A 19,968-nucleotide genomic window follows, 5' to 3' on the forward strand; every position below is an offset into this window, starting at 1 on the left:
CCATTGACACAAAAGGTCGACCATTAGCCAATTACATTTATGGTCTACTTGATAAAACCGTCAAGTCCGATATACTAGTCACCTGCAATTTATCCCTACTACCTAGTATATACGGAGTAATATCAAACAGCGGGCTATTTGACTCAGTTATGAGAGTCCATGTATTTGAACAAAGCAAGACTATATGATCGTTTGCTGAACTGCAGAAAAAGCCCAAGAGACGCCCCAAAACCAATACATGCATCGATGAAATGCTAACCCAGTAAGGTACTAAGGACCTGTCATCCCCTCTGCGCCCTAGCCAAGTATATCGTCCAAACGAACGATGTCACCCGCCTTTCAGCACCACAAACAAACACTATACATATGATACAACCAGTACAAACCAGACGCTGAATTCTGGACAGGCTGGAACGTCCCCAACAGTGACTGCCACATCAACCCGGTAATCGCCATTGTCGTTAAGAGAGGGGGAAGCGACTGCCGGAAGCAGTGAGGGTGTTGCCCCAGTATGAACGTGTTTCTTTCCAGGGATGAGTATCTCATGGTGTCGTCGACTTGGCCGTCTCGGCCTCCGCAGCTGCCGCCTCTTCCTGGAGCCTTGCGGCAAGAATGGCATCCTCCTCCGCTCTGACCTTCTTGTACTCAGCCCGGCGAGCAGCCTTCTTGGCCTTTTCACGCTCCTCCGCAAGTTTAGCCTCCTTCTTGGCTCGGCGCTGCTCCTTTTTCTCGAGCGCGGCGTCTAGGCGCTCCTGCTCGAGAACCTCCGGACCGTTGTCCAGCGCCCACATATCCAAGTAGTCCTTGCCCTCGAGAGCACGCTCCACCGTGATGACTCTGTCATTTTTCACCAGTTCGCGGGTGTACTTGGACTGCGTCGGGCTCATGACTTTCGTGACGAACGGGGTAAGCTGATTTATTTGCGATCGACACATTAGCTTGCTTGCTTGACACGATCACAGCCAGTTGATTCATGAAGTCCTCCCACTTGAACTATAGCTCCCATACCTTGAATTGATCCAAATTATCGGGAACAACGTATGTGCGGACTTTCTTCCAGTCGATCACGTAGGATCCGTTCTTTGCGAAGAAACCCATGGAGCCGGTCCGGTTTCCCTTGTAGTAACCGCCATTGACTTGCTTCGTGGTCAGGCGCAAGCGCGCCATCATCGGCTTGGAGGGCTTAAACATGACGGAGTAGGATTGACGGCGGGGACAATCTGTCAAAAGGTCCTTTCACATTCAATGGGTTTTGCGGAGATCGAGGGGACGGAGGGACGGACGGTCAGCGGACAAAAAGGCTCTTCTGGGGGTTCGGACGGCACTAGGAGTATCTCCGCCCCGCCAAGACCTTTTTTTTCTTGATCCGCATCAACTACTACAGAAAAAAAAATCCGGCCGCAATTGTTGCAGTCAGTACACAACCTCATCTGCGCAAAGTCGTTGCGTGGTATTATATTTTTATTTAACGACATCCCGGCATTTCGCATTTGATATTCTCGCTTGTATAGACTTCATTTCGGTTATATCACCTCCCAGAGCGAGGACCAGCAGCCATGCCTCGCCAGCAGACGCAAATGCGCGGTCCGACGGACCGAGACCGCAAACCGGCCCCCAAAAAGAAATCCGCCCAGAAGAAGTCATCTGGAAAGATGCTCAATGCGTTTTCCATCGCAGAAAGTGAATTCCCGACCAAAGTGAAGATGAGGCGGAGTCGTTTTGGAGAAGAAGATGAACAGTTCAAACGCAAGCGCAACATCGGTCGCGACCCGGAAGATTCAGACACACCGGACAACAAGCGCCGTCGGACTGGCGATGACGAATCTGAGATGGGATCCAATGTCGGTAGCGATGGCGAAGGGAATAGGTGGAGACTGGGAGAGGTTGACAGCGACGATGACGAGGATATCGACAGTGACGAAGCGTTAGGCTCTAGCGACGAGGAACGGTTCGAGGGTTTCACCTTCCGTGGCAGCTCCAAGCCGAAGCATAAGGTTCCGGAAAAGAAGAAGCGTACTCGCGAAATCACTCTGTCGGAAGATGTGGATGAGTCTGAAGAAGACGACGACGACGACGACGACGAGCTAGACGACGATGACGATCTCGGTGAGGACGCAGTCGACTTGGCTACTGCTTGGGACATGAACACGGCGATGGAGGATGAGGAGGAAGCTAAGAATGCAAAGGCAAGATCGAAGCAGGCGGCAGGGAGCGACGATTCGGAAGAATACGACAGCGGAACTGAAGAAAGCGACTCCGACGATGACAGTGAACTATCATTCTCTGAAGACGAAAACGATGGTGATCAGCAGCATGGCCTCGCAAAACTACAGAGCTTTGTCGACTCAATGAACACCCAAACTGCCTCCAAACCGACTCGGAAGACGGGTGGTGGGCAAGAACAAGCGACTCCGACAGAGTTCGGCTTGACGTCTACACGCAAACTCACCGTTGCCGATCTTCTACCTTCCATCACGGACTCCCGGCTCAAGAGCTCATTGAAGCACGTTGACTCAGATGCGTCTGCGCCTAAGAAGTCATCTGGCATTCCTGGAAAGTTGGATGCTCCTCTCGCAAAGCGTCAGCAGGATCGCCTGGACCGAGCGGCTGCATATGACAAAAGCAAGGAAACACTCGACAGGTGGCTAGACACTGTCAAGGCCAACCGTCGGGCTGAGCATCTCATGTTTCCTTTACCCGACCCAGATGCAACCCAACAACATCGCCTGAGCGCGCCTGAGCCGCGCACCGATCTTGAAAGCACGATTCAGAATATTCTTGTTGAAAGTGGACTTGCGGAGACGAACGGAAAGTCGGCCGAGGATCAGTTACAGGCAATGGAAGAACTACAAGAACGCAGACTACCCATCGAAGAGATTCAGGCTCGTAGAGCCGAACTACGGAAGAGACGTGATCTGTTGTTTCGGGAAGAAGTACGCGCGAAACGAATCAAGAAGATCAAGAGCAAGTCTTATCGCCGGGTGCACCGCAAGGAACGCGAGAAACAGGAACTTCAGGAAAGACAAGCTCTCTTGGAAGCCGGTGTTGATTTAGATGAACTGGAAAGAGAAAAGAACGAGCGTCTCAGGGCGGAGGCGAGAATGGGTTCCAAGCACAAGGAAAGCAAGTGGGCAAAGAGCTTAAAACAGACTGGTCGCACAGCTTGGGACGAAGATGCTCGGAGGGGCACACAGGAGCAAGCCTTGCGCGAGGAAGAACTCCGTAAGAGGATCGAAGGCAAGAGAGTCAACACCGGTGACGAAGATTATCTCGGCTCTTCTAGTTCTGAGTCGGAGGACGAAGATCCCTGGGACGAAGAGGCTGCTTCAGATGCCGAGAAGCGCAAGATCCGCCAGAAGCTTAGCAAGCTCGAAGGAAATGACGAAGACGATGCAAGCGAGTACAAAGGTCCTCACGCGAACCTGATGAAAATGAAGTTCATGCAGGAGGCACAGGCTGCACGCAAAGCAGAGAACGATGCAGAGATCCGCCGGCTCAACCGTGAATTACATGGTGAAGAATCTCAATCGGAGGCCGAGTCTGAGTCTGAAGTTGGACGGCGCAAGTTTGGCAAATCTGAAACGGATGTCAAGGGGAGCAAGCCCAAGGCAGCCCCTCGCAACGAGTTCGAGGAGGCTCCCGGATCAGACGATGAGCCAGATGTGCACGAGGTAGACGAGGACGTGAAGATCGTCCTCGACCGCCCACAGAAGAAAGGACAGGCTCCCAAGAACAACAAGACCAACGCCCGGCCCTTGAGCCAGGTTGCAGAACGCGAAGAATCCCCAGTGGAGGAAAACCCGTGGTTGGTGCAAACTACTCGGAACAATCGCCGGGTGACAGCCGACGACACTCAACAGACTGTCGACATCACGCTTGAAGATGCTAAACCAAGTGATGCTGGTGCTAAGGGTGTTTCCAAAGTCCAAAAGAAAGCTGTCGTCCCAAGCAAGAATCCCGACGCTGATGAATACGACAGCGAGGAAGACAGTGTACCAGTGCTGCTCAAAAACCACGACCTCGTGAAGAGGGCTTTCGCGGGAGATGAGGTTGTCCAGGACTTCGAGCAGGAGAAGCTTGATACCATCAAGGAAGAAGATGACCAGGTCATTGACAATACACTGCCCGGCTGGGGCAGCTGGGCTGGTGATGGGATCAGTAAGAAGCAACAGAAGCGCCAGAAACGTTTCTTGACCAAGGTCGAGGGCGTGAAACCTGAAGACCGGAAAGATGCCAAGCTATCCCGAGTCATTATCAACGAGAAACGAGTCAAGAAGGTAAGGACCACTGCATTGGGATCGATTATATGCGAACTCGTCACTAATATTTTTTGTCGTCCCAGAACAACAAGTATATGGCCCAACAGCTTCCTCACCAATTCGAGAACAAACAGCAATACGAACGGTCTCTCCGTCTCCCTATTGGTCCCGAGTGGTCTACCAAGGAGACTTTCCAGAGTGCCACCAAGCCTCGCGTGATGATCAAGCAGGGCGTCATTAAGCCCATGTCGAAGCCCATGGTCTAATTGTCATTTCTGCATTGATTGCAGGACAGTGGCATCGAAGTATACCGAGGAGGAGATTTTCTGAGGGCTTGCCCAGAGTGTTGTGCATTGTTTTCACGATTGATTGTAGAGTTAAATTGGGTCATGATACCAAGTCAGCTTGACGGACACTGGCAAGAAAAAAGTCGATTCTGCAGCCATCTACACATTATGCGGCAATTAGTACCTGTTTCCTTTTAGAGAGACCGTCCTAGTGACACTGGGACTTGTCATAGTCTCCGGGGTTGGTCATCCCCAACGTGTATCTAGTATGGTTGACGGACTGAACAGCAGTGTCTGCTTGGCTGGAGCTGATCTGGTCGTGTGAACCCATCTGGACCCTCCATGGGCTGCAGGCCGAACCACATGGACATTAAATCTGAAACGAACCATTGACACGGTCACATCGACATGTTCAGCCTGGCTACTTTGAAATGAACTCGTGTCATGTACTATGAGGGCTGGCTGACTCGTCTGACTGGAATGTGCTGGACGATGGCTGGGAAGCACACGTTAAGCCTAGGGCCCGCTTTAGTATGAGACATTCTTTCCAGCCTTCATCAAAGCTGGCATCTTTGTGTCGGGGTAGGAGGACGAATAGGTAGAATCAATCAAGTGTCCAGGTGAAATTCAGCCTACTTCGGAGTAAGGAAGGATAGTGAACAATCCTGAATCCTAAGCCGGTACGCTTACGGAATAGAAAGTGAAGAAATGGTTGAGAGAGGAGGACAACACAGTACACAGTACAGTACACAGTACACAGTGCACAGTAAAAGCTGCTGCTGCTGCCTTGTTCCTGGGGCTCCACTCCCGGCTCCATCCCGCATCCATCGCCGTCATTCTCCCCCTCCCATGGTTTGTTTGTTCCAACTGAATTCATCCTTCAACCTAAAAACCATCCACCCAAACATCACGACACCCTTTCTTGTTCAAATCATCAATTCTCCTTAATCCAATTGTACATGTACGTACCTTTATCACCTGCTCCCATCATTCGTCGTCCCTGAAAGACCTCTGTCTCTATCCAGACCCCATGCACATACCCGTGTGCTCCAGCTGCACTGCATACGCCGTTCTGCCCGCTGTGCCTGACTGCCTATGCACATTCCTCCCCTCCTCGACCCTGCATTCCGCCGCATGAGTTGTTATGCTTTATATCCTTCGCGATCGTTAACATCCTGACAGATCGACACGCTGTGATCCCCTTTCGGTAAATTGACTTGGGTGATCTCTATTTTTCCTGGTATCTTTATGCACGAGGAACGGAGTTTATCTCGCGCCTGGTGAGATTCTTGTTGGCCGAGGCCGGAATCTATACTCGCGACCAGGTAAGCAATGTTGACATCCTTCTATTTATTCGGTCCTGCAATCCTTTTGTGCTGTCGACTCAGTCTTTATTTTTTTTTTCTGTTCTCTCTGCTTCCCATTCCAGCTTTCTCGACACTCGTTTTTATATTCATTTTGGTGTGTGCCGGCGCTTTCTGTGTCGTGTACACCGGTTCCAGCATCGGAGGTAGAATTTGGATACACTCTTTAGCCATTTCTTCTCCTTTTCGCCCATATATACCCCTTATAATTACCTATCTTCATACCTTCGCTTGTGGGAGACACATTGCAACTTCGTGCACTTCGTAAAAGATGGAGAGACGAATGAAATGGCACCAGTCACTCTTGCTAACATGGCTGTTGGCCGCAGAGAAGGTTGCCTCAGCACCACAGATTACATCCTCAGCGACGACCGCGTTGAGGACCCAGTTCCCCCCAGCTCAGACTGAGAGGCTACTTATTCCAGAGACACAGGGTGTAAGTTCATTCATCATAGAGGGAGGGTTTGCTCTTGCTTATTTTGAACCAGTACTACCCAACCAGTCTTGAACGCGAAGGCCGTCCGTCTTCACAACCTTATCCCACAGTCACGAATGTGCCGCATAATCTCGACGACTTGTTGCATAACCTGGAAAGCCCGGCAGATCTGATCGATCTCTTATTGCCTGATTTTGGAGATATTGATCTCGACTCCCCAGTCGAGGCGCCAGAACCAGATTCTACCTCCGAAGAAGACAGTCCTTTTCATAGACCAACTGGCCACAGGCCCACTCCCACTGGCACAGATAGCGACGACACTGACGACAATACCGAAGACGAATCTGACGATTCTGACGATAGTCCAACTTCTGCGTATTCCACCGGAAACGCTTCAACAGGAACCTCAACCACGGCAGTTCCCGACAGCAAACCAAGTGAGGCTTCTAGCCCTGCTGCCTCTTCGCAATCAACCGTTGTGCCAAGTAAGTTATGTATCTAGCCATATACGGCATGCGGTCTAATCTTGACTGGCTTTAGGCTCGGTCACACAAATGTCTGGTGGTCAAGATGTGTTTGTGCCCCTGGCTACGGGGGCAATCCCTCAAGTTGTGACATCGAGAGATGATCACCCCATGCCAAAGAAAGGAATTGTACGTTTCATGAAGAATGTTGCCGATATCCGTCTAACTGTCATAGGAAAACGTCAATACGCCTATCGAGACAAATAAATTCTACAGCGGCATTTTTCTAGGATCGCAGACCAATGCTACGTTTACTCATCCATATGCCGTGGCCTGGGCTAAAGGGTCTGGTAATGCACAGAGCTATGGTATGGCAGTTTGGCACAACGAGGCGAACGTGGTTGCGAACGGGCCAACGAACTCGAAGATACCCGGGAACCCCATTTCGTATTTCGTGAACCCGATCGGCATCCAGCACCTTATTCTCTCAGCAACCGAGCTCAAGGCATCTACCGTGCTTACCGGGGAAAACCTTCTGCCATTCTCGGCGGATGCCGTCTTGAAACCGGACAGCGGGTCCAGTCAGCGTCTTACGGTCCCTCTTGTGCAAGGTATGGGTTTTGTGACTGGCATGTATACGAATTTGCAGCCTCTCATCCAGACTGGTGTATTCTTCAGACAAGTTGTTTCGGCTGCCTCTCCAAGAGTTGGCATCTTCAAGTACAAAGCTACCATGGAGGATGGAAGCACATGGCTCATCTATGCCGTGCCGCAGGATGGCAAAGACCCTAACTTCCAGCTCGAGTCCAACACCAACTTCCGCGGCCCAGCTGGATGGTCTGGGTTTGTACAGGTCACCAAGAACCCTGCTGGAGATTCAGGGGAGAAACTGCTCGACGGATCGGCCGGCGTCTTTGCTCTAGAGGCTGCGATCTCTGGAACTGTGAGTGCCCGCACAGGCACGTACCAGCTGTCTTGGGCCAAGTCGGGAACCAAGACACAGGATACCCCATTGATGATGTACGCTCTGCCTCATCATGTTGAGTCGTTTGATGCCACCACCAAGGGCCGGATGACAAGCATCACTCTTCGAACAACTACAAAGGGGAATGCGATAGCGGTTGTTGGGGAAACGTGGACTATGGTCGAGCCGGATCTTCCTATCGACATGGGATTTGCTCCATGGTCCACTTCTGCCGGGAATGTAAACAGTATCTCGTCAGCGGCACAGAAGGTCATCCTGGGCGTAGCACCGACAGAGCTCAATCAGAGCATCGACGCCCAGACCAACTTGAACAGCATGTACTACAGTGGGAAAGCGCTGAGCAAGTTCGCGACCTTGGTGTACACCGTGAACCAGCTAGGCGGAAACCCTGATCTGGCCGCCTCAGCGTTGCAGAATCTCAAAACTGCCTTTGCGCGGTTCACCAGCAACCAGCAGCAGTTTCCATTGGTTTATGACACTGTCTGGAAAGGAGTCGTTTCCTCGGCGAGTTACGGCGGTGATTCAGGCGCCGACTTCGGAAATACATACTACAATGACCACCATTTCCATTACGGTTATTTCATTCACGCAGCAGCTATTATCGGCTCTCTGGATCCAACCTGGCTATCAAGCAGCAAAGATTGGGTCAACATGCTGGTACGAGATGCTGGTAACTCTGCCGCAAACGATCCTTACTTCCCATTCTCTCGCGCTTTCGATTGGTTCAACGGACACTCCTGGGCCAAGGGTCTCTTTGAGTCTTTCGATGGCAAGGACGAAGAGTCCACCTCCGAAGACACTATGTTTGCATATGCGCTCAAGATGTGGGGAAAGACTATTGGCGATGCCAGCTTGGAAGCTCGAGGAAACTTGATGCTGGGAGTTTTGAAGCGCAGCTTGCACAACTACTTCTTGTTGGAGAGCGACAACAAGAACCAGCCCGCTAACTTCATCGCCAACAAGGTGACTGGTATTGTAAGTGGAGATGTCTATTGCCCAGTAACTGAATGTATTGCTCACTCTACATGCAGCTTTTCGAGAATAAGGTGGATCATACCACCTACTTTGGTGCCAATCTCGAATATATTCAAGGGTATGTCGAATCCATCAAGTGTGCCTTGTTTCAATTTTCTGTGACCCGAACTGACCCATGCAGAATCCATATGTTGCCTCTGCTGCCATTTTCTGGATTTGTACGGCGGCCGAATTTCGTCCGCGAAGAGTGGAATGCCCTCTTTGCGAGCAACGCGAGCACTCCCGCATCCAATGTGGTAGGTGGCTGGAAAGGTGTTCTGTATGCCAATTTGGCTTTGATCGACCCCGTTACGTCCTGGAACTTCTTTGCGCAGTCCAACTTCGACTACAGCTGGATTGATGGCGGTGCCTCGCGGACATGGTACCTGGCTTATGCGGCTGGTAAGTCCCTTTAACTTGCGCGATTTCGGGACGTACCGATACTGACGACAATTATAGGCTTGGGAGGAGCCTGAACAGTGAGCACGTTGAGGTTGTTTAGGGCGGTTATTCGTTTATGTCTTTTTTCCTTGCTTCAAGTACCATTCTGCTCGGCTGAACATGATTAAGATGTCTATGTCTGGGATATTTTTTACACCTATACAATTTATACCAATTGTCGATACAAGTGTTGGCCATCTCAATGGGGTGATTGTTGCAACTGCACTGTCTGTTGGGTGCGTACCTAGTAGTGGTCTGCAATGATAGCAGACATCCCGAGAGTGATTGGCTCCCTCGATTTGCCAAGTGAACCTTGAATGTGCTACTAACCCTGGCCAACGCATAAAACCTCTGGATCATTTGTGGCAGTGCAGACTAGCATTTGGTTCACCCAAGCTTGAATCCATGGTTTGACTGACTTTCAAGTTGTATTTGGGGCCATCTATTGAGTTTAGGTGGGTTCTGAGTCTCTGACAGATGATGGAATGAATATGTTCATCAATCGGAAGACATTTCCACCTTTGGTTTAGAGTCACATGGATGTCGAGCACAGTCAAGTGAAAGTACTGTACACACCTTCTTAGTACTGTACAGAAGGTATACTTTGCCTTGATAGACGATATGGAGTAGTAGTAAAATGAATCCAGACTCATTCCGGCTTAGCCTCGGCTTTGCCCCACCCGCCAGCATTGCCCGATCGGGTCAAGCTGATGCATGCATGCAGCGATTCTCATACTCCGGAGAATGTATCCAACAGTTCCTCACTCATCTATCAAGCTCTGCAACAAGTGTGTCCGAAGTTAATCGTACATTGCATTCGCTGTGATGGTTAACCATACACAATTGGGTCCAGACCACGGATGACTTACAGTTCAGTTGCATTCGTATCGCCGGCAAAGCCTAGCTAGTGTCTGTCGTGTCTCCTCCAGCCCGCCATGATTTCATCATAATCTCTAGACGATGCTGGCCCAACGTCATCTCAATCGGGTCTCACCTCGTTATTAAATAGGAGTGCTGCCATGTCTTATTCCCATCCCGCTTCATCCCGCAAGAGCTCCTTCAAATTGTGACGAAATCTGCCGATCTCACGGTCAAACTTGATATCCGTAGGATGCTTGGATTGGGGCTGTGCACCGCACCTGCCACCTGCTTTTGATTCAATTCCACTGCAGCCATCAAACTCGATCCACTCGAGCCTCTTTACAACCAATTATCGTGGCTAGTGGAACTCTCGGAATCTGTTGTTTTCACTGCAGGGTTTAGCGACCTTATTGCGGTACGTACGTAGTAGATGCTCTGAAGCCATCCTCTTGGCTTTCCTTCACAACCCCCTGGGTCCCAATCCCCTCTCTTTGAGACTCTAGCTGTGTCGTTGGACTGGGAGCTTCATCAAGATCCTGTACGATTACCCTCCCTCCCCATTTGTTTTGTCTTCCTGGGAATACGTGGCTTGTGCTTCGGGCTTGCATGGACTCGTGAGGGAAAAGAATCATCCCACGCGACAAGCCACACAACGTTTCATTCCCATCACTCCCGATCACGAGCTCGGACTTTTTGTCAATCGATCCTGCGATACAAACTAATCACCGGCCTGCAGCTCCCAAGGACATTCTACTACTACTCCTCCGTACATTGTTATAATCCCCCGACTGTCGCAGAGTTGTGGCTTTGTTTCCTTGCCACATTACAACTTCATCCGATGTGTAAGTGATTGAACCACAGTTCCTTGGCTCAGCCAATCCATGTTTCAACGGTTTCTGGGAAGCAGTAGTGCTACCACCTTTTGTCTCTCACCTCCAATTACTCGTACTCCACCCCCCATTCCCTCACTATTATCTACTTTCCTTCGCCCAGGTATTGGCATCTCTTCGTTCCCTTTCATTATCCTTTTCGCTCTCTTTTTTTTTCATTCCTCCTGTGCTGTGATCGACGGCGCAGTTTCATTCCCTCCGCAGTGCTCAGTCACCCCATCATTTCCAGTACTAGTACTTCCATTCGACCCTACTCCAACTACAATTTCATTCCTTTGAATTTGTTGCAGAACTTGCAAAGCACAAGTCTGATAACCTAACTCGTTGACCCCACACTCTCTTATCGATCTTGTGGTTTTCCGATCTTCTGAAATTTTTCTCAATACCATCTTTGACTCTATTCCGTGTTGCGCGCCGTGTGTCTTGGTCGACTACACAACTTTCAAGTCTCACTAACGTTTTTTTCTGATATTGGCTTCCTAGCGGCTACAAGCATCCGCTCGACAGTTCGAAGGGTCTCTTGGGGACCCAGAAGAAACATGACTGGATTCTCGTCGAGAAACGGTTCTGTGGAGCCCCCGGATGAGAGACAGGCTTTAATCAGCGATACAGCTCGCATCAACTCTGGTTTTCGCCAGCAACGTCAAAAGCCTCGGCGCCACTGGTCTCACTGGCCTAGACGAATTGCTCATCTAACATGGTCGACTCTTGTTCGTGATTATGTCAATGTCCTTCTCATTTTCGTGCCACTGGGCATCATTGCGGGTGCGCTGCACTGGGATAGCACCGTCATCTTTACGCTCAACTTTTTGGCCATTATCCCGCTGGCTTCACTTCTGAGTTTCGCAACCGAGGAGTTGGCAGCGACTATGGGTCAGGCTCTAGGCGGCTTGATGAATGCAACGTTTGGTAACGCTGTCGAATTGATTGTAAGTTCGCTCGCCAGAGCATCACCGTCATGGTGACAGGATTAACACGAATGATCACTACCAGGTTAGCATAATCGCATTGAAAGATAACCAAATTCGGGTTGTTCAAGCCAGCATGCTTGGGAGCATTCTGTCGAACATCCTGCTTGTCCTTGGGTGTTGCTTCTTCATCGGAGGACTACGTTACTCCGAGCAAACCTTCAACACCACAGTAGCATCGACCATGTCTTCACTGATGACGGTCGCATCCGCTTCTCTTATCATTCCTGCCACACTGTACGCCTCATTAAGCGGGGCTGACAAGGGGGAGAGGAGAGACAACATCCTCATCCTTTCTCATGGCACGGCGATCATTCTTCTTATACTCTATGTGATGTACCTTTACTTCCAGCTCAAGTCGCACGCAGATCTCTTTGAAGAAGCCAACAATGAGATCAATGACGCGGAGAATCAAGCCGGGGATGCGGGGCCGGAGGAAGAAGAGGAAAGACTGCTCAATCCGTGGGCTGCGACAGTTGCTTTGATTATTGTGACGATTCTTGTGGCTATCTGCGCCGATTACCTTGTTGGTAGTATCGACAGCATCGTGCAGAAGACCGGCATGAGCCGTACCTTTATCGGTCTTGTTCTGATTCCGATTGTTGGTAACGCCGCCGAGCATGTCACCGCCGTAGTGGTTGCTTGGAAGGGCAAAATGGACTTAGCTATCGGAGTTGCCATTGGGAGCAGTCTCCAGATCGCCCTGTTTGTTACTCCATTCCTCGTTCTTCTTGGCTGGGTTATGAATGTGGACATGACCCTGCACTTCCAAATTTTTGAAACTGTCGCTTTCTTCATCTCTGGCCTCGTCGTGACTTTCCTCATTCAGGATGGAAAGTCCAACTACCTTGAAGGCGGGCTGTGTCTGGGAATGTGAGTCTCCGAGCGCACATCTTGTCGTTGGCAATCGCTAACCGTGGTCTTAGGTACATTATCCTCGCACTTGCTTTCTATGTTTATCCGGACAGCGCCAGCGACGATGCCCTGTTCGTCCATTGATCGCGAAATCGCAAAGCGATGTAACAGCTTTTACCCGTGCCTCTAGCATTCTTCGGACCTTCACAGTTGTTTCTGCGTAACAGTTTTCCGGTCTCTATCCGATTGCTCAACATGTGGGCTTGGGTCGTCCAAGTGTTACAGCCGTGCTTGTTCACGGTCTAGTCGGTAGCGATAATATCTATGGCTGTTTGTGTTTCAGCTAGTGGCTCTTTATCCTGTCCTTCGGCGGATGAGGCTTGATGACACTGCAGGTCAGTTACAGACAATAAAGTGTAGTCATATTGATCTCGTCCTGCCCCAATTGTGCCTCTATAGTTACTGGGCACAACGTAGGCTTCACCAGTTGATGTGCTGCGCAAAATTACGTTTGGAGGGCCATGGGCCGTAGGGCACGATCAAATGTCAGATCTGCAATCGCAATCCAGATTGACACTGGCTCCAAGCCCACAGTAGGATGATGTAGAGTGCGAGACGTCGTCATAGTTGTGGCGGTTCTCGTTTCCTTTCTTGACATCTGGCGCAATCTTGGCAGCCGATGACTCAGCAACTGTGGAGTGGAAAATCGTTCGCCGCACTTCATGGCAGGGAGCCAGGCCGATATAAGTGACTTCATCCATTTCTTTCTCTCCCCAATTGACAGTCTCCGGTCATTGAAGGGTACACCTACCATGCCGCCGCGTCTCAATCTTTTCACCGCAAAAGCGGTTCCCGCCCTTTGCCAGCCTGCCACGGTCGCTGGTCGCCGCAGCATCGCGACTATTCTGAACGCCAACCGGCCCTCGACCTCCAATGGCGTGAACTCGGGTCTTTTCACTTCGGTGCACATGTCGAAGCGGTGGAACTCGTCTGGTAGTGATGGAAAGGACAGACCAGAGGGCTTCAAGGGCCCGACGGAGGATCCTTTGCCCCATGTCAGTGAAGAGGCGGCAGAAGTCAGCAAGATTATGGACAAGCGATGCGACGGCGTCGCCGCCAGTCCGGAATTGGAGCAGGGAACGCCCATTTCTGAGGTGAGTAGCTAGGCATATCTGCCAACTTCCCACCGAGTCATGCGTATTTCTTTGTGCATCAGCTAGCCACGGGTCACCTAACATGGACCATTCTCTTGCAGATCTTGCAGCGTGACAAAAATGCCCTGAAGCATATGCCCAGAGTCATGCAGGACCAGATGAAGAACCAAACGGGCAAGCGCTCATTCTCAACATCTGCTCGTCGCATGCAGCCAGAGCTAGCAGGGTCGTCGGATTTCGAAGATTCTTCGGCTGCGCTTGTGGCCAACATGGTTTCCCAGGTCAACCAGCAAGCAGCTGAGCTGCATCCTGGGCTGAAATTCGAGGCGCCCACCAAGCCTATGACCAAGACTGACAATTTCCGTTCGCGATATGACGGATTGTTGGAGCAGTTCACAAAGCAACTCATGCGCGATGGCAAGCTGTCCAAGGCCTACAAGGTATGTGAACTCATGGGACCTGGTCTGCTGAGCTCGTGTCATACTAACTGCGATACTCTGGCAGGATATGGCTTTTATCCTTGACCACCTACGGACTTCCCCTCCCCCTTCCAGGAACCCGAAGCGGCCTCTACTTCCCGGCCCCCCGAACGCCCAACTTCCTCTGAACCCTGTCCTCTACCTCACTCTCATTGTCGATTCCGTTGCTCCTCTGCTTAAGATCCGCCAACAGAAGGGTCTCATCGGTGGTGGTGTATCGATGCAGATCCCTGTTCCTCTCGCTGTCAGACAGCGTCGGCGGACGGCCATTCGGTGGATCATCGACGCCTCCGACAAGCGTCGGGATAGCAACTTCGCTATGAGAGTTGCACAGGAGCTGGTTGCTGTTGCGGAGGGCCGTGGTGGTGCGTGGGATCGCAGAGAGATGGTACACAAGCTTGGTATCGCGGGCCGGTCGAACCTCTCATACATTCTGAAACGGAAATAGTTGCGTCTTATCCGTATCACGATAAGGGGTTCAGTCTTAATTCATTTCGTGGGATGGGGTTTGGGTATTGGCTGTTTGCTTGATGGGATGTTGTATATCAATTTTTCTTATCCCAATCTGTGTTTTCCTAGTTGTCCCGTTTATGATCAACAGCCGAGTCAATCTACTAGAGTTCTGTATATTCATGAAATTTCAAATATGAACAAGATCCAGGCTCTTTCACCGACTAACTGATCCCAGCAATCACCGGAAAGGTGAAGCTCCCCGATAACCTCCGGATGACTAACGCACGATCCCCGATTGGGTTGTCTCGGCGTCAGCTGTAACTGGCAAATTCAGGGTTTATCTCCCACGTTCCCCTGCTTCTGCTTGGCCCCCCTGGATCAATTTTACCTTAATAACCTGACTTCTGTAAGCGCCTGGCCTTCGTCTCACTGATTGCTTCTGATTGATATTGATATGTGTTCTGGTGCATTGCAGTAATAGACGTGCGTTGGCTGTCCGCGCCGATCGGAGATTCCGCACAGCCCTCCCCACTACGTACCCGGTGATGATCACGATATAACGATATCACTACGAAGTGACTGTCGCTATCAACATTAGCGTGCTAGCGGGGAGCATTTGGGGTGGTCACACCTCAAACACACTCTTGGCCACAGACCGCGATTGTATTGAATAGATAAATACTATTGCCAGTCTCGCACCCCCCCGCGCGCTTTCGTCGCATCCTTTTCTCGTCCGACACGGTGTCGTCGAATGCCGTCGGCCGATCTGTGGCACGCATCGCTTCTGCGAGGGGTGCCTACACGCACGATAACAACATAACCCCTCCCGGACAAGCTATCGAACTCGTTGAGTTTCCTGAATTTCTCCCTGTCACAACATCGACCGAGTCACACGATCCGCGATCTCGAGCCCTCGCGCACTTCCCGAACGGTACCGTACACAGCGGCACAGACCAGGAGAAGAGGGCCGTCACCCCGCGCACCCATCACCAGCAGCAGCAGCAGCAGCAGCACAGAAGACCGAATAGAATCGGGTTTTGGATAGAAGCCCTTCAACGCTGCGCTCACCGCCATCAGGGCGTCAAATCGTTCAAGATGAAGTTCTCGCATAGCATCCAGTTCAACGCGGTGCCGGATTGGAGTGCCTACTACCTCGCTTACAGTAATCTGAAGAAATTGTACGTCGCCCGACATCTGTCTTTCTCTTGTTTCCCTGCTCATTACGTGCCGTCGTGTGACGTTACACTCGAGGCGCTGGAGGCGATGTGGAGTTTTACTGGTCTGGTCTTTTCGAGTTAAAGATAGTTGAAACTGATCTGTGGTGTTTGCGGTAGGATATACTCCTTAGAACAAGAAGCGCACCGCTCGGTTGGTCAAACCCATGCCGATGTTGAGTCTGCTCCGCTGCTTGACAATACCCCAAATCCGGATGCCATCTTCCGTCGGGCTCTAGATGCGGAGCTGGAGAAGATTTGCTCGTTTTATCAGGTCAAGGAGGTTGAAGTGTTCAAGGAAGTCGAAGATGTGGCTAGACTTGCGGAGGAGTACGCGTCCCGGGCCGACTCGGCGAACATTGACCCGATGAGTGAGAACATGGCCAAGGCAAGAACCATGAGTTCGGGATCGAAGAACAGACAAGAACGGCGGCGTAGCACGTTCAGTGACACTATAGGTGATGATGACGATGATGATGACGATGCGGACAGTGACGATGACCGTGCCGCGCCCACTAATCAGAACCGACCTCGTTCGCATGGGGCCGAATCCAGTAATCATGATGGCAGTCGCACGGAAGATATGGGGGACTCCAGTGTCTGGGCAGCAGACTCCAGGCTTCTGGGGTACAACGGCCGGTCTATGAGCCGTGCAGGCCCTCAGGATGAGCATTTCTCCGATCCTACTGTGGTGGACCTGTACAATGATGGTCTGTCTCTCAAGAAACAGGCTGTTACCGCTTACGTTTCCGTCTGCGGACTCAAGTCGTACATCCAGCTGAACAAGACGGGGTTTTCCAAGGCCTTGAAGAAGTACGACAAGATCATGGACCGTAACCTGCGCCGGGAATACATGAGCGCGGTTGTGGCTCCGGCCTACCCTTTCACGGACTCTACCATGGAGAGAGTCGACGATCACATCCATAAGATCGAGTCTGTCTACGCCCAGGTCATCACTATGGGCAATCTGCCTCTGGCTAGACGTGAACTGCGACTGCATCTGAGAGAACATGTTGTCTGGGAAAGAAACACCGTCTGGAGGGAGATGATTGGCATTGAGCGGAAGGCCCAGGCTGCCAACGTGGGAATCCGTCGTACTCTCCTCGGGGGCGACGATGATCCAGCAGCCGCACGCCGCCAGGGCGACGAGCAAGAAACTAAGACCACGGTGGTGAGAACGCCTATTGGTGTCTACCACTTCCCTCAGTGGGTTTGCAGTTTGAGCTTCGGCACACTGGTCTTCATTTTGGCAGTTTTTGCGACTTTACTTTCTGTTCCTATTCTGGAGAAACCGGAGCAGCAGAATTGTTTGGCTATGCTTGTTCTAGTCAGTTTGCTATGGGCTACAGAGGTATTTTGCACCAATACCAGGCGAATTGATGTGATCACAAAGACAGCGCTAACTGTTACAGGTCATTCCCCTCTTCGTGACATCATTGCTCATTCCTTTTCTCGTCGTGATGCTTCGTATCATGAAGTCAGAGGACAAGCCGCATCAGCGGTTGGGACCGAAAGAGGCCACCAGCGCCGCCTTCGGTGCCATGTGGACGCCGGTCATCATGCTCCTACTCGGCGGATTCACAATTGCAGCCGCATTGTCCAAATACGATATCGCTCGTCGCATGGCCTTGTTCGTGCTGAGCAAAGCTGGTTCAAATCCTCGAGTAGTCCTCCTCACAAACATGTTCGTGAGCATGTTCTTGAGTATGTGGATCAGTAACGTTGCCTCACCGGTGCTGTGCTATTCGATCATCCAACCTCTTCTGCGCAACCTGTCGCCGGATTCCAGCTTCGCTAAGGCCCTCGTGCTGGGAATTGCCCTTGCGGCCAACGTAGGGGGTGCAGCGTCGCCCATTGCTTCTCCGCAGAACATCATCGCCCTTCAGAATATGTATCCCAGTATCAGTTGGGGCACCTGGTTCTTTATCTCCTTGCCTGTGTGTATCATCTCTATTCTGCTGATCTGGGTTCTGTTGCTGGTCAGCTTCAATGTGGGCAAGGATACGACGATTGTCCCAATTCGACCCCTCAAGGACAAGTTCAGCGGCGTGCAATGGTTCATCACCATCGTGACTCTGTCCACCATCGGCCTCTGGTGTGGCAGCCATCAGCTCGAGCACATCTTTGGTGACATGGGCGTGATCGCCATCATCCCCATGGTTCTCTTCTTCGGCACCGGGATTCTCAACAAGGAAGACTTCAACAATTTCCTTTGGACCATTATCATCCTGGCAGCCGGTGGCCTGTGTCTCGGCAAAGCCGTCACCTCTTCCGGGCTGCTGCATACGCTCGCCAATGGCATCCGGATGCGTGTGGAGCATCTTAGTCTGTATGGAGTGCTCATTGTCTTCTCCGCCTTGATCTTGGTGATCGCCACCTTCATCTCCCACACCGTCGCCGCGTTGATCATGCTCCCCCTGGTTCGCCAGATCGGAATCAGCATGGCGGATCCTCACCCGAACCTGCTCGTGATGGCCAGCGCTTTGATGTGCTCCGTCGCCATGGCCCTGCCTACAAGCGGTTTCCCCAACATGAGTACGTATCCCATGTTTTGCTTTCCAACCTGATATGCCACTGACACCTTGTGTTTCTAGCTGCCATCATGACCGAAGTCCCGCAGACCGGCCAACGGTATCTGACTGTCCGTCACTTCTTTACCCGCGGCATCCCGGCCAGTTTGATGGCGTTTGTTGTGGTCGTGACAGTGGGATATGGGTTGATGTACATCGCCGGGTTGTAGATGGGGACGATTGATGTAGACCGTCGCGTGGTGTGGGTTTGTCTGGGGGAGTGCTTGCCGTACATGTGTGTGTGTGTGTGTTGACGAGTTCATCTTCTGTTTCAAACTGTAGCTTTGATTGGTTTCCAGGTATAGTACTGGGTCTGCGATGTGGGAGGTGTGTAGCTCTTTAGCTTTGCATGATCTGGTTGTCTTGTGTTCGTGTTGTTTGAACTTGTCTTGTTTACCTGTGCAGAATAGATGAGATATAGAGCGTTAATTGTTTTTCCTGTCAATTACACACTGAACTAACTGCCCTTGTTACTGGACTGGCGTGATCTGAAAAGAAGGGGGATTGATGCGGCCTACAGTCAGTCGTTCTTCCTCTGGTCAGTTGGATCGGGGATGCCCTACGGAGTATACCGGTCTGGAGAATACTGAGTACTAGATTCCGTATGCACGTGTAAGAAGTATGACTAAAATGGCTATGTCATGGATAAAAGCCCTGCGAAATTGAAAGAAGCTAAACCGCCGGAGACAGTGCATCCACCCTGATTAAGGCAGTGTAACTGATATCGAATGCGAATTGAACCTGGGTGGATATACTATAACCGAAAGCACAAAAAGACACAGAGAAACAGGAACCTCAACTTAGAGCTCAAATCATCCGTGCACAGATCAAGACTTCCATAGCTCACATCCCCCACTCTCTTTCTCTCTATCTCCTCCTCCATAGCACCTGATGACCGACTGACTTGGACTAACTAGTATGTCTAAACACAATCCGCCGTCGCCATCATCTCGCTTCCCGACACGATCTTCGCGGGCCCATGAAGGATTAGAATTTATGGCACAATTGCAAAGCAACCTAAAATATCGAAGAGGATATAGCAGGAGCAAAGGAGTTCATCACATTCATATCACCGCCATTGACGGGAGATGTCAGAAGATATAGCGAGTTATTAGACAGGAGGTGAGCACACGCAACTAGAATCCTCTAGAAAAGATGAGATGCAGAGAGACATGAGGACAAAACAATCAAGCAAGCAGGAAAAACGGGGCCAACTAGACAACAACACTGATTCAAAGGAAGAAAGAGAAACTAGAGGTATCAAAACCGTGATG

At 51.0% G+C, this 19,968-nt stretch overlaps 6 protein-coding genes across 6 annotated transcripts; 5 read left to right on the plus strand and 1 right to left on the minus strand.

Moving 5' to 3' along the window:
• Positions 1-136: 136 nt before the first annotated feature.
• On the minus strand, positions 137-1,277 carry BP01DRAFT_360392 (mitochondrial 54S ribosomal protein mL41). Its single transcript, XM_025575906.1, has 2 exons — positions 1,009-1,277; positions 137-911 (listed from the first exon to the last, which is right to left on the minus strand). The coding sequence occupies exons 1-2, from the start codon at positions 1,189-1,191 to the stop codon at positions 543-545; spliced, it is 552 nt and encodes a 183-aa protein (XP_025427400.1). The 5' UTR covers positions 1,192-1,277; the 3' UTR covers positions 137-542.
• Positions 1,278-1,556: 279 nt separating this feature from the next.
• Positions 1,557-4,525, plus strand: BP01DRAFT_386418 (UTP14 family protein; the record flags this gene model as incomplete). Its single annotated transcript, XM_025577671.1, has 2 exons — positions 1,557-4,277; positions 4,343-4,525. 2 exons carry the CDS (start codon positions 1,557-1,559, stop codon positions 4,523-4,525), a joined length of 2,904 nt encoding a protein of 967 aa, XP_025427401.1.
• A 1,668-nt stretch (positions 4,526-6,193) lies between these two features.
• On the plus strand, positions 6,194-6,848 carry BP01DRAFT_305738 (uncharacterized protein; the record flags this gene model as incomplete). Its single annotated transcript, XM_025572205.1, has 2 exons — positions 6,194-6,346; positions 6,399-6,848. 2 exons carry the CDS (start codon positions 6,194-6,196, stop codon positions 6,846-6,848), a joined length of 603 nt encoding a protein of 200 aa, XP_025427402.1.
• A 52-nt stretch (positions 6,849-6,900) lies between these two features.
• BP01DRAFT_305736 (glucan endo-1,3-beta-D-glucosidase) lies at positions 6,901-9,225 on the plus strand (the record flags this gene model as incomplete). The annotated part of the gene is made up of 4 exons (XM_025572204.1): positions 6,901-6,999; positions 7,046-8,770; positions 8,827-8,888; positions 8,952-9,225. The coding sequence occupies 4 exons, from the start codon at positions 6,901-6,903 to the stop codon at positions 9,223-9,225; spliced, it is 2,160 nt and encodes a 719-aa protein (XP_025427403.1).
• A 2,315-nt stretch (positions 9,226-11,540) lies between these two features.
• Positions 11,541-12,968, plus strand: BP01DRAFT_305783 (calcium/proton exchanger; the record flags this gene model as incomplete). The annotated part of the gene is made up of 3 exons (XM_025572210.1): positions 11,541-11,930; positions 11,995-12,842; positions 12,896-12,968. The coding sequence occupies 3 exons, from the start codon at positions 11,541-11,543 to the stop codon at positions 12,966-12,968; spliced, it is 1,311 nt and encodes a 436-aa protein (XP_025427404.1).
• Positions 12,969-13,560: 592 nt separating this feature from the next.
• On the plus strand, positions 13,561-19,160 carry BP01DRAFT_418721 (putative plasma membrane phosphate transporter Pho87). Its single transcript, XM_025579351.1, has 8 exons — positions 13,561-13,978; positions 14,080-14,418; positions 14,483-14,858; positions 15,602-15,761; positions 15,855-16,088; positions 16,245-17,475; positions 17,537-18,659; positions 18,719-19,160. The coding sequence occupies exons 1-8, from the start codon at positions 13,637-13,639 to the stop codon at positions 18,862-18,864; spliced, it is 3,951 nt and encodes a 1,316-aa protein (XP_025427405.1). The 5' UTR covers positions 13,561-13,636; the 3' UTR covers positions 18,865-19,160.
• The last annotated feature ends 808 nt before the right edge of the window (positions 19,161-19,968 follow it).

Source organism: Aspergillus saccharolyticus, assembly GCF_003184585.1.
Source record: "Aspergillus saccharolyticus JOP 1030-1 unplaced genomic scaffold BP01scaffold_47, whole genome shotgun sequence".
NCBI lineage: Eukaryota > Fungi > Ascomycota > Eurotiomycetes > Eurotiales > Aspergillaceae > Aspergillus > Aspergillus saccharolyticus.